We start from the raw sequence: 14,217 nt of genomic DNA on the forward strand, positions 1-14,217 counted from the left end.
GGTTGCGAGTCAAACACTATTATGGCTTCATGCAGAAGAGCCTCTCGCTGTTGTGGAGACATGACTAACCTGAGCCTTCCATCTTCTCCAATAACCTCCCGCTCCTCTGAAAGTTGGTACCCCACTCTCAGCACTGACGCCAGCCCCTGAAATGATGACTATGTGCTTGGCTTTTGCAAAACACTTCCGGAAGTCAGCCATACCTAGAGGGAATAAAATCTTGGTCAATTCAGTGCACCATTTGGACATTTACATCCCAAATCAACTGCCTGTATTTTGAAACTTGACCTTGCGTGAAATTATACTTTAAGATGAGCAAATGAAAATCCTTCTCGTACCATGAAGACGGCCCCAGGCACCTGATGTGTGAGTGTTCAACGTCTAAGAAAGAGATAGGGGCTTGGGGCGCACAGCACTGGCCCTGCATCCCACCCCATCTCCCGCAAGCGAGATCTTATGTGAATGACTGACCCTCTGCTATCCTGGGTTTCCTTGGCTGTTTCATGTGCACAATAGTGCCTTCCGTAAAGGGTGGCTACTATGAGGATTAAAAAACGCTAATGGGGGCTTCCCTGGTGGCGCAGTGTTTGAGAGTCCGCCTGCCGATGCAGGGGACACGGGTTCGTGCCCCGGTCCGGGAAGATCCCACATGCCGCAGAGCGGCTGGGCCCGTGAGCCATGGCCGCTGAGCCTGTGCGTCCGGAGCCTGTGCTCTGCAACGGGAGAGGCCACAACAGTGAGAGGCCCGCGTACCGCAAAATAAATAAATAAATTTAAAAATTTAAAAAAACGCTAATGGACGGGGTTGCACCTTCCTTCTTAAAAGTAAAAACAAGCTTGTGTGTGTGTGAGGACTGACCTCAGGCCCGCGGGACCCCAAAGCATTCCCTTCCTTTCCAATTTCACTTCCCTTTGAGGATCTTGCTAATCCCAGCTTCGCTCGGCATCACCACCGGGGTGAAGGTGAGGGCCCCTCCTCTGTGAATAAACGCTCTGTCCCAATCTGGACCCATGACCTTCTCCTTTACAGCTCGAGTCAGAGCTGGTCTTTACAACAAGACGTCCCCAGAGACTTGGGGTAACGGAAGGGAACTGAACACAGAGAATAACACGACAGCAGGGAGTCGTGGTCACAGCCTGTGGCTTGCGCTCCAGGATGCAAGGCCTAACCCTGCACCTCCGGGCATCCTCCCGCCTGACCTCAGACCAACAGGGGCAGCAGCCCTCCTGCCGTGAGGGCTCACGGTGCCCAGGCGCCGCACCAAACACTCGATGAGCATCGCCGCCAAAGGTGGACTTTGGTCCTGAAACGAAATGTCATCCATCGCCAGGCTTGGAACTGCCGTCGTTTCTCCGGGCGGCAGAGATGAGGCCGAGAGCGACGCCCTCTCTCCCAGGCGCCGCGGCTCTGTGGCCCTCGTGCCTGGGGTGAGGAAACGCCACGGCCCCGCAGGCCAGGCCTAAGCAGTGCCGCAGAGCCGAGCATAAGCTGCGGGGGAAGAGACTTCCTCCAGTGCCCCTACCCGGAGAAGCGAGTGTGGACCAGCGCGGCCTGCGGCTGGCCTGGGCCACCAGGGCAGGGTCTGCCGGGCACAGGTATCTTCCAGGAGTGGCCAACCTGCGCTCAACCTGCAGTGGAAGCAGGCTGCTTGGCTGCTGGAACAGGCTCTCTGGTCTCCCTCGGGAGGAATGGCAACCGAGGCTCATCAACCCTCGGACTGATCGAGCGCCCCTGAGACGTGGAACAGGCGAAGGAGGAAGGGAAGGAAGACAGTGGGATGGGGGCTCACAGACAACAAAGTGAACGTTAAACGGAAGGCGACGTCATTGCGCACCCTAGGCTGGTGATGTGCATCTTACCAGTTTCTCATACCTGATGGCTCCTCCAGGCAGGGCGGGGACCTCCTCCCCCTTGTAAGCTCAGAGCTGCCTCTATGGCTAGCCCAGGACAGAGAATCTCAAAAGAGGCTCCAAATCTCTCCTCCCCTTCCCTTCCTCCCTGACGACTGGCAAGAATAAACAAAGAATAAAAGCAGAGCCTCAGAAACAGAAGATGCAGAGGCTCCGGCCCCCTCTCCCGCTCGGTCCTGGAGCTCTGGGACCATGCTTTCAGCAGCACAAGCTCAACGGGATGAAGACGGTCTAGGCACACGGTGCCCCTGCGTGCAACCAGCCCGGTGGCCTGCCAACCACACTAGCGCTGCCTCAATTTGCACCCCTTTCAGAGACAGACCAGTGTGAAAAGCAGGGCCCACGAAAGCTGTCCAACCAGGAAGAATTCAGAAAAAGAAACCCAGTCTGGGTGGGTTAGAGGTTGTAATCCGATCTAATCTCCTGAAAGAACAAGATGCTTAATAAGAAAATACATCAGTACTTTTCTAGGAACTATTTACATGACTCCTGGATTCAAAACCTACAAACATCCTTACGGACCTAAAGTTCACCCATAGAACTTTACCCTAGAGGTCTTTTCTACCTCAAATGTAAACTCTGTCATCCTACTGATGAATAGATTCGTAGGTCAGAGTTGACTTGCAGGTTTCTGTCAGGTAGAGATACAAATCATTTCTGTCTGGTAGAAAATTTAACCCCATAGTACCCACAGCACGATCACTAGCTTTCTTGCCCGGCCGAGAGGTGAGGGGTTTAAAATACAAATCATGTGTGAAAAGCTTAAATGCAAACATTCTGAAGAAGCAACAGGATGTCTTAAATGGACTTAACTTGGCTACTGAGAGATAATTCTGACCCTGTCCTAGAAAGGGCTTCCCTAAGGACAACAGGACAGAGCGACTTTCTCCGCCATCCTGCCCCGTACCCACTTCAATACAGACATTCCCCCTCACGGGGCAGGAACTTTCAGGTATTTCAAATTCCACTGGAGATGAGAGGGCAGGCTGCGAAGACCTACTTGAACTTGGACGAGCCATTGTTAGGCAAATCTTGGTTTGTATAGAGGCTGGAGGTTTCAATCCACAATGCAGCTGGGAAAGTAAACGGCTTGGGACAATCCGGAGAGGTGGCATCAGGTTCTCTGCGTCGCACTAATTATTGAGACGGGATTTAGAAAAATCACAAAACAAAGAGAAACAATCAGAAAATACTGGTATTTCTGCAAATATATACATACACACATATATGCAAAAGAATGCCCTTAACAGAAATCTTCTGTAAATTTTCAGGGTGTTCATCCTCTAAACCAGCTGTTTTCATTGTGTGTTCTCAAGCGCTCCTAGGTGCCCAGAATAGTGGTTTACAAAGTATGGTCCCCAGACCAGCAGCAGCAGCATCCCCTGAGATCCTGTTAGAAATGCAAAGTCATGGGCTCCACCCCAGATCCACTGAATCAGGAACTCTGGCAGTGGGGCCCATCTCTGTCTCCGGGTGATTCTGATGAGTGTGCGAGTTTGAGAACCACAGCCTCAGAGACTTGGGAAGGGGTCAGATGGGAGAACTCATTTGAAACACAGCTTCTGATGCTTTCAAAAAGGTATGAAAACCACTGGCTTCTCAACTTTGCATCAAAATATAGCTTCTATGAGAATGTAAATTCTGAGAACTGAACTAGGCAGGGAAGATATGCGCTATGACAACAAATAGGGTTAAGATGACATCGTCTCAAAGAAACTTGCGAGTCTTCAAGCACGTTTAGTAAATCTTTACCTATCCGAGGAGTTATATAAAAGAAAAACAGACACAGAGAAAGGCAATATTCAGATCCATGACATCAAAAGGGTAACTGACATAGCTGACTTCTATCTAGTGGATCACACTGTTGGCAAAACTCAGGATTAAAGGTCTGTATATACAGGAAAAATAGAAAAATAACACATTTCCCAAAACTTTCCAATCCCCTTGGAGGACAACCTATCAAAAACAAATGCATTTTCCCTTTGACTTAGCACTCCCAAGTCTGGGTAGTTTTACAACAGTGACACTTGCACACATCCAAAATGACACATCTACAGGGCTGTTCTTTAGACTACTGTGATTAACAGCAAGAGACTAGAAACAACCTACATGTCCATCTGCAGGGGATGAGTTCAATAAACAATGACACATTCACAGTATGCAACATGGCTGCTATAAAAAAAGAATGCACGTATGACTCTACGTATATGATATTCTGGACTAGATAAAACTATGGGGACAGAAAACATATTAGTGGCTGCCGGACCAGGGAGGAGTGAATACACAAAAGGGCACGAGGGGATATGGGGGAGTGACAGAATTGTCCTACATCATGATTGTGGTGGTGGTTACATGATTGTGTTGTCACAACCCATAGGACTCTGCACTAAAAAGGTTAATTTTACTGCATGTAAACTATAAAATGGTTTAAAAATAAAAATAATGGGTTTCAGTTTTGCAAGATAAAAAGAGTTCTGGAGAATGGATGCACAACAATGTGAATGTACTTAACACGACTTAATCGCACCCCAAGTAACAGTTAAGATGGTAAATTTTACATTATATGTATTTTACTACAATTAAACAACAACAACGACCCAAATGAACAAAGTCTAATTCAAAGTCTGATTAAATGTGATTTGCTGGCTGACCCAGTATTTATAAGCAGACAGCTCGCTGGCTTCAGAAGTGAGTGTTGCTATCAGTAGAGCAGAGGGTATTCAGAGAGGTTAAAAATAAATGTCTGGAAGATGAGCCTCCAAACTCTGTTAGTGCCAAATCAGATTATTTCATTCCATAAATCTTTCCAATGTTCAGATTTCACATGTTAAAAATAAAAAACAGAATGAGCTGTCCCCTCTAATCTGATAGAGATTTCCAGAATAGGGGACAAAAGTCAGGTGTAAATAGCGCCTTGTAAGAGGAAGGAAGGGGGATACAAGTTATACCATAGTACTTACTTGCATTTGTGTTTAAAAAATAAATGGAAGAATTCCCAAGAAATTAGTAACAAGAATTGGGGTGAGAAGTAGGATGTATGGCGACAAGAGTGGAAGTGAGGATTTTCAACCTCACTTTATATATTTATATATTGTTTATATATTTTGTTTATATATTGTTTGCATTGTCAGTGCTCTCCAGCAGAAGTCTAGAACACACCTGCAGCTGAGCAAGTGCAGGGACGGAGCAGCTCACGGTGAGGAACTGCAGGTGTCCCGGTGATGTGCTGGGAAGGATTTATTACAGGATTTGGGCTTGTGTTGGGTAAAGCTGGGGAGGGTCAGGAAGGAGGCTTTGATCTGGATTGGATGCTGTCAGGAAAAAGTATACTTTAATTGGATAATTCAGTGAGTGTGATCTAGGAGGAAGGAGAGAAGTGAGGCTTGAGCTGGGATTGGTCAAGAGGCAGCAGCCCTCCTATTAGCCAGGGTAGGAGGGTGTTTTGCCATTTTAGTGGTTTAGACAAAGTTCTCATTTATGTCTGGGTTCAGACCTAATTATGGAGTTGTCTTATTTTTGTCCGGATTCATCGTGATCACAGGGTAGCCTTGCCTGATGTTGGTGTTCTGTGAAATTATTGATGTTCAACAGGCCTAGCAGATAGTGCCCGGTCTAAATCTGGAAGCAAACCAAATGTCTATCAACTCTTAAAAGGGTACACAAATTGTGATTCATCCATACAATGAAATCTTATTCAGCAATAAAAAGAAAAAACTGGTAATACGTGCAACACGGATGCATTTTCAAAGTATTACACAATAGTAATACGACAGTGGAGATGCCTGGCAGATACGACCTTAACCAAGTAACCAAAGTTAACATCACCAGTTCTAAGACATACTGACTTCATCTACCTCCCTCATACTACTTCATCTTCGTCTATCATATGATGCCATGAGAAGAGCAAAACGTCACTTGGGTGGTATTTTTCCCCAAAATGCATTAGTTCAATTTAATTGTAAGAGAATATCAGACAGACCCCAACTGAGCAAGCATTCTATGGCAAAAGTGGCCAGTACTCTTCAACAAAGCTATCAAAGTCATGAAGGATAAAGACTGGGGACATGTCCCAGTTTGTAGACTAAGGAAGCATGACAACTAAATGCACTGTGGGATCCCGGACTGGATTCGAGACATGAAAAGGGACATTAGTGGCAACATATGAAGTGAGCCAATTAGTTAACGGTACTATATCAATGTAAACGTCCTAGTTTAGATCATTGTACTAAACTGAGTAAGGTGTTAACCTTAGGGGAAACAGGGTAAATGGTATATGGGAACTCTGTATACTATGTCTGCAACATTTCTATTAACCTAAAATTATTTCAAAAATAAAGTTGCTGGGCTTCCCTGGTGGTGCAGTGGTTGAGAGTCCGCCTGCCGATGCAGGGGACGCGGGTTCGTGCCTCGGTCCGGGAAGGTCCCACATGCCGCGGAGCGGCTGGGCCCGTGAGCCATAGCCGCTGAGCCTGTGCGTCCAGAGCCTGTGCTCCGCAATGGGAGAGGCCACAACAGTGAGAGGCCTGCCTACAGCAAAAAAATAAAATAAAAATAAAGGTGCTTTCTTTTGAAAAAAGGAAAGCATTATGCTTAGTGAAGGAAGCCAGACCTAAAAGGCTGCCTACTGTTTGAGACCATTTATATGATGTTCTGAAAGGGCAAAACTACAGGTACAGAAATCACCTCCGTGGTACCCAGGGACTGAGGGAAGGGAAGGCAGGTAGGACCAGGGAAAATTCTATGTCTTTATTTTGTGGTGTTTTTACAAAACTCATAGACTGTGTAACAAAAGGGTGAATTTTACAGTATATAAGTTGCATTTCAATAAACCTCACTTAAAAACAACAAGAAGCAAACAAACTTTCAAGCAAACAAAATATCAACAAATTTTCACTGTAACCTGTCTCTGCTTTAATCAAAAAGACTGGACAAGTAGCTTGGAATTCTGAAAAAGAGAGTAGGTTAGAGAAAAATAGTGTAGTGTTGGTTTCCAGAACAACCTCAGGGGACAAGACCCTCTGCAGTCATGAGGTCAGAGGCAAAGATAGTGCCAAAAAAGGCCCCTGGCTGACAGGCTGCCAGGGGGAGAAGGTGGGCAGGCTCAGATGCCCAGTGGCCAAGGAGGGCCACTCTGGTGGGCAGCCTGCAGACTACAACAATGGGGATGCCCGACTATCCTGGAAAGCCCCCCAGTGCTTTATTTAAAGGAAGCATGAGGAAAACAACTTGGCAGGATTTTCCACCAGCACGGGCGTAAGCTTCTGACAAACTTCAATTGATTTGGAAAAGCTAACTACTTGAACACCTCAATAACGGTGTAACTATCTACAGTTTATGCTTTATTTTTTTAACTATGGAAAAATTTAAACATATACAAAAATAGAATAGTATTACTAACTCGTATGTATGTTCCCATCACTCAGCTTCAATAATTATCAAGAAAAGGGGTTTTTCTCACATCCAGCTGAGGCTTTAAGATGTTGTCATAGCTGATAAATGTTAAACTTGCCCATCTTGATGAACACTGTAAAGATTAATGTTCCCAAAACTGCTTCACTTTACTAAAAGCTCCTTCTATGTTGCATGAAGTTACTTATGCTATTTTGTGCTTAATATGTTCCGTTATTTCTCTCAAAGATGTTTGATTGCACTGTTGCTTTCTAATATTTAAATCTGGAGACATCAATTTGATCCAGAAAATTATTTTCTTCCTCTGTTAAGTTTTTAAATGTTAGAAAACATTCCCACTTATTTTCAAAGAATTCTAGACCAACTCCTGAGTAAACTGTCATGTTTTTTCTTAGCCATGAGGTAGGATTTTTAAAGTCATTAAGCATTTAAAAGGATTTAAGGATTTAAAATCCAATCAACAAAGGCATCAACATAAAGCAATTGACTATACTGCTATATATACAGCTCTTCTGCATGAGCGTCTAAATAGTGGGTCTTCTGCTGGACAGCTGTGAAATGAAGGCAAATCTTCATTCTACTCTGAACTTAAGTACTGAATTTGTTGCTAATTATAAAGAGTTGTCAAAAATTTGAGATTATTAAGAAGGAGTTTTTAATTAGAATTGACAAAATTAAGACTTGTATTATCTGGGTAAAATGTTATTAATTTTTCATCTAAGTTTTTCTATTCAAATGTTCTCATTATTGAGTAATAATAATTACTTTCACCATAATACTGAACTCAAAATAATAAAATGGAAAAAAGTTTTCCTTGCTCATGTTTCAATATTTCCAAAAACCACTAGTATCTAGATTGTTTGTCTAGGAAATGCAATGAGCAAGTACTTTGGGGGAAGACAGCTTTAGTTCTCATCTTATGTGAATTATAACGTCTACTGACATACACATATATCTTATATATATATATAAACATATATATGCATATAAACATACTCATGAACTGTATACAATTAAAATACTTCTAAATATGTATATTCTTTTTATTTCAAATCTTTTATCATACTAATTTATTAGTGGAGTCTAAGTTTTTCATGTCTATCCGAAGTAATGCATCAGTGAGATAATTTTGGTCTTGTGGGTTACAAAAACTAAACAGGTCTACTGCCTGTTTTATTAGTCATCACAAGATTTTTTTTTTTAAATGAATGTAGGAATTGTTTTGCTAAATTTTCCATTAACTTACAAGATGTTCTCCAAGTCTCTCAGTAAATGTGAAAACAAAGGAGAGATTAAGAACAAAACTTTTACACGTTTTAGAACAGTGCCACCTGAAGTTTATCTCCATGATTGTAAACGCTCAGAACATAAGTCTATTTTCAAGATGCTACCTCAAAGTATTCATCAGAAGCATCCTCTGTGCCAACACTTATCTGCGTTTCTGAGGGATCAGGGTGGGCAGTGGTTCTAGCTTCTGCAAGCTCACATCCCGATTCAAGTGCAAAAGCAAATACCTGGGTGGTGCGGTGGTAGGGTAGAAGGTCCCCACTGTGCTGAGTCAGAGGAGGAAGAACTCAGGTTATCTGGTCCAAAAGCCCTCAGGGGTGAAAAATGCCCTGGGTGAAGCCACCAATTATCCTGCCTTGCTTTTACCTTCAGGTGGGAAGAAAGGCCTCAGGAGACAAAAACTCATTCATCACAGTCATTGGGAGCTTTCTGGGTGCAGGATAGGTGCCCAAACACTGATATTACTCTGGGTGAATGGCAGTACCTACTTAACCAGGCTTTCTTGTGAAACCGGAAACTCACCTACCCAATTAGAAAAAAAGAAAAATGTCTCAGGTTCCCTGTTGAGAAAGGGGGCACCCCACCAATTCTGAAAAACACAATAAATGTAAGGTTATATTAGGAATTCGAGAAAAAAAAATTTACAGAACATTAATTTAAAATACATGATAATGGGCTTCCCTGGTGGCGCAGTGGATAAGAATCCGCCTGCCAATGCAGGGGATACGGGTTTGAGCCCTGGTCCGGGAAGTTCCCACATGCCGCGGAGCAACTGAGCCCGTGCGCCACAACTACTGAGCCTGTGCTCTAGAGCCCGCGAGACACAACTACTGAAGCTCGTGCGCCTACAGCCCGTGCTCTGCAACAGGAGAAGCCACCGCAGTGAGAAGTCCGCATACCGCAACTAGAGAAAGCCCACGTGGCAGCAATGAAGACCCGTCGCAGCCAAAAATAAATAAATTTATTAAAAAATAAAATACACAGTAAGTACATTGCAAAGGAACTGCAAAAACTTACACAGCTGTTCACTAAATACTTTTTGAACACCTATGAGCTAAATAAATGCAATGCTCTAGCCCCCTGGTATCGACACTGGCAGACTCACTCCCTCTCCCCTACTACCACCTGCTCTTGTCAAGGTCACCAGCCTTGCTAAACCCAAGGCTCCTACTGGATCACGTCTCCGGAAACCACTTCCTCCTCCCGGCTTCCAGGCGCCATCCTCTCCTGGTTTTTCTCCTACCTCACTGGATCTCCCAACCTCCCAAGGCTTCAAGATGGCGCTCCCACCTCACACAGCCAAGCCCGAACTCCGGAACTTTCCCCAAACCTTCTTCCTACAAAGCCTTAGGGCACCATCCTCCTTGATGCCCACTTCTCCTTTCCTTCAGCATCTCGCACCCACAGCTCAGCAAATCCCGAAGGCTGCAGCTTTACACTACGTGCGGGTCTGGCCGTTCCTCCCAGGCCCACCAGCCGGCCTAGGCCACCCCACATCTGCCACCCGGGCTGCTGCAGTGCCCAGAGTGACTCTACTCCAAGGGGACGTCCTGCCTGGGGCCCCCGGGGTCTCCCCCTTCACAGCAGCCTACCAGGCCCACCTGCCCTGGCCACATGACTTTCCGACCTCGTTTCCTCCCCTCCCTCGTCTCTCGGCCGCGCTGTGCCGGGAAGACACAGGGCCTCGGGCCTCCGCACGTGCGGCTGCGGCCGGGGCTGCCTCCCGGGTCCACCCGCAGAAGTTGGGCGCACTCCCCTCCCCCTCGCGCTCCTCCCCCTCCTCTGCCACCATCTTGGACCCCGGAATCGGCGGGTGCTTTCAAGCCGCGCAGGCGCGCCGCTGGCCGGCTGGCCCCGCCTCCGCGTCCGGCCCGGTGAGCCCCCGGTCCACACCCAGCCGCTGAGCTCGGCCCCGCGGGAACGCGTGCTCTGCCGGACCCCAGGCTGGAGCCCAGGAAGGCCGCGCAGATGCCGGCCTGGCCCCGGCGCAGACGCACCTGCAGCAGGCCCGAGCGGCGGCGGCAGCGGCGGCGGCTCTGGCGCGGGGACTGGACGACGAGGCCGGGGGGCGGGACGACGAGGCCGGGGGCGGAGCGGCTTGACCCACGTGGCCGGGCTTCCGCGGCCCCTGCCGGAGACCCACACCTGGCCGGGTTCCCGAGCCTTGGGGGGCCGTTCTTTGGGCCTGTTCATCGTCGAACAAGATTGTTCTTTTGCATTTCTTTCTTTGGGGGCCGACCGGCCCGGGGGAGGGGACAGGACCTTACTTCGCCTTTGTGAGCTTCCCAGATGTGTTGTGAACGACGAGCTGCTTTCCTCCTTGAGCCTGCAGCCGATTGCACAACTTTGCGACAGAGCACTTGGAATTATAGGTGGGCTTCCTCTGAGACGCTATTTGCAATGATGGTCAGCGGGGGTCCCAGGCCAGCCCACCAAAGCTGAGTGCCGGTGCTGAGATCCTGACCCCTTGTCTGAAGGGAACAGTTTCAGGTCCTCGAGGACTCTGTGACCCACGTGGCTGCACGTGTCTGATTGCCCATAAAATCACTCATCTTTCTTTGTCCTTGATTTAGCGTTACCACCAGCGCTAATTTTCTCAGAATAGAATTGCTTCTGGCTGCGCCAGTAATCCTAAAGGCAAGCGGTCTGAGAACTTGGTTGCATAGAATGTTATGGTAACATTTGTTTTCCCAGCTCAGACCTCAACCACTTCCCTCAGTCTGGCTGGAAATTCAGCCCACTTTGCGGCCTCTCTTGCTCCTGCAAGCTGTACCAGCCTTCACGGCCCTATGGAGTCCAAGAAAATTGGAGAAGGGCTTCACCTCTGGCTGCTATATTTTCCTAACATGTACATAGCACTTTGCACCAGCCACCTCTAAGAACTTCACATGTATTAACCAATTGAAATCTTCCCCACCACTCGATAAAACATATAGGGTTATCCCCACTTTCCCCTCAGTGGGGATGAGACCCAAGGAGGTCAAGTAACTGCCCAAGATGGAAAGACTGTTGAATAGTAGAACTGGGATTTGTAAGTGCTTTGGCTCCAGACACGAGGGTCCATGCCACCACATATACTGCTACTCATTAAAGTGTTGTTGTTTCATTGCTTTTCCTGCTTATGATGTTAGCCATCAAGTGTTAATCCTTTCCTTCATTCAGACATTGGGGGAGGAGGGAAGGCAGGCTGTGGGGAAGGCCCAGTGCCCCTCACTGCAACCTTCTGTGGTCCAAAGGCCCAATATGTAGCCCTCTGCCACCTCCCACAGGGTAGGCCCCCTCTGAGGCATCGCATTCCATCAAGCCCCAGGGGTCACCACCCACAGCTACCCACCACACATCCCTCAACCACATCCCTTCTTCCAGGCTTACAAAAGCTGGCTCTTCCATCAGTGTCAGGCTACTTCCTCTTCTTGAAGCATCAACCACCATCTTTTCCATCCTTAGAGCAACTCCAGCTTAATTTCTTGATGGCCTTGTTCTAAAACAAAGGCTGGTCCCTCTTCCTGGAATGTTCATTTTTCATTCCTTCCATAGTAACTCCTCTCATCCTTCCAGCCTAGCTCAGTTGTCACTTCCTCAAGGAGCCTTCTCTGACCCCAGCTCCCCCTGCCTCTATTAGGTGAGATGCAGGCTCTTACAGCACCATAGCAGTTAGCCCAATGAAAACTTCAAATAGATTTCTGTTCATTTGATGAAATTTTCTCTCCCCACCAGGCTGTAAGTTTCCCTGAAGATGACCCTTTTGTCTCTGTTTGCTCACCATGATATTTCCAGTCCCTCACAGTGCCTGATAGAAGATACTCAATTTATGAATGCATTTAATATGTATTAAATGAATGAATGAACAACCTTGCAGGAAAAGCAGCCCAGAACTCAGAGGATAATGGCTTGGCTATCTTTACTAAATTGAAGACGAAGCAAATTACTTTTTCTTTCATGTTGCTTGTGGGTCCCTAGCAGCACAAAACAATTAGAAAATAAATAAGCAAAAAACAGTTTATTGATAACTCACCCTATCTACAGAGGTTTTTCTGGGATAACCAGGTAGGTGATGTAAGAGTTTAGGAGCACATATACTGGGAGTTGGTTCTGCCTCCTTCCTATAGTGAAATTCAGACGTGCCAAGCTTTATCTCTGGAAAGACAATCTTCCCCCACCCTGACTTTTATGTCCTCTTGGGGCCATTCACTTTGCTGATTACCATGCTGCCCCTCAGGCGTGGACTGTCCTCTTTAAGCCTCTGGTACAAATATAAACTTGGACATAAACCCCTAGGCTTGGTGTCTTTCACTGATTGATTTTGACACACTAGGAGAAGGCTAAAACTTTCTAAGGGAGAACAACAAGAAAATAACCATCAAGATCACAAAACTGCAAGAGATAAACACAATCCAGAAATTGTGCAAAATCCCAGCCCCACTCGATTCTATATTTCCCAGCTCCAACCTGCTTCCATGAGATCGTGCCAACGTAACATCAACACTACGAGGCCACTCCCCACCCCGTGTGTGTTGGGTCTTTCATGGAGGAAGGCAAGAGAGCAAGGCCCTCTCCGCACAGGCCCTCAGGTTCTTTAGGCTCCAGTGTGAGTCCTGAGGGGTGGCTAACACTAAGCGTGACCCTGCCCTAAGAGGGATCCACATACACAGCACCCAAGGCTTGTGGCTCTTACCCCCTGCAGCTGGTCAGTGCATGTGCCTAGGATATGGCTACATATATTATAGCAACCATGCACACAGCCCAAGCTGAAGAAGTAACATTGACACGAATAGGTGAACTGAGTGGTGGTGGACAGGAAATGGGGTTGCAGATGTTTGCAGTATCTGCAATGAGGAGTGTAAGGTTGTGAGGACAAGGCTACATCAGACAGTCTGGAGCAATGAGAAGGAAACAGTCTTTCAGGGTTGGATGGTGAGCTGTGGAGGAGCCCATACCTGTATTCTTAATGTCTGAGAGCCCTATCCTTTCTTTTCATGTTTAAAACATCCAGTTTGTTGTTGGTTTTTTTGGTGGATGCAATACCTTCATCTTTTTAAAGATATTGGAAGAATGACCACACCCCCTCCCAAAGAGAATTTCCCCACTGGGTCTCTTCCATTCCACCTTTATCTGAAGATACAGCTCTCCTTTCATGCCCCCATCCATCTCCAATAAGATGTCTGCGTTCTCCACACTTAACGAGTGTTTGCCACCAGATGGAAGGCTGTTCACACTTATTGAGTAGGGGGAGGAGAGGGCTAAGTGGGAAGGTCCATGCTTGAGGACATCTCTCTTCGGAGACCTCTCCACCTTGCTACTTGGTCTCCAGGGTACTTCAGAGATAAGGACCAAAGTCCCAGGAGCTTCCAAATCCTGATTCATCCTGTTGTGGGCAACCTCTGTAGTTTGGGAGGGTTCGTTTATCCACAGTTCCCTTGACATAGGCCAAGCCTCCTCAGCCTCTGCATCTTGGTGTGTTTGAACCTTTTCTGGCTGAGGCCATCTCTACCCTGGCAGAAAGCCTGTGGGACAGGATCATTTCTATGAAAACTACCAGCCAACTCCCCTTCCACAGGGCCACATTCAGCTTACAAAAAACGTGCATGAAAAACTTTCCCTGCCGAACTC

At 46.8% G+C, this 14,217-nt stretch overlaps 1 protein-coding gene across 8 annotated transcripts in view; it reads right to left on the minus strand.

Annotated features, from left to right (window-relative positions):
• The window catches only part of SIRT5 (sirtuin 5), a 28,355-nt gene extending 17,634 nt beyond the window's left edge, over nucleotides 1-10,721 (minus strand). The window contains exons 1-4 of one of the 8 annotated variants that reach the window (XM_060308068.2): nucleotides 8,974-9,085; nucleotides 8,835-8,873; nucleotides 2,912-3,044; nucleotides 70-203 (exon numbers count right to left, since the gene is read on the minus strand). In XM_060308068.2, coding sequence (XP_060164051.1) covers nucleotides 70-203; nucleotides 2,912-3,026 — 249 coding nt within the window. In that variant the 5' untranslated portion in view covers nucleotides 3,027-3,044; nucleotides 8,835-8,873; nucleotides 8,974-9,085. Of the gene's footprint in view, nucleotides 1-69; nucleotides 204-2,911; nucleotides 3,045-8,834; nucleotides 9,106-9,133; nucleotides 9,156-10,208; nucleotides 10,356-10,604 lie in introns of those variants that run through there. The other 7 variants (XM_060308065.1, XM_060308071.2, XM_060308064.2 and 4 more) reach the window with 7 other exon arrangements.
• Nucleotides 10,722-14,217: the final 3,496 nt, after the last annotated feature.

This window comes from Globicephala melas, chromosome 11 (assembly GCF_963455315.2).
Source record: "Globicephala melas chromosome 11, mGloMel1.2, whole genome shotgun sequence".
In the NCBI taxonomy this organism is placed as follows: domain Eukaryota; kingdom Metazoa; phylum Chordata; class Mammalia; order Artiodactyla; family Delphinidae; genus Globicephala; species Globicephala melas.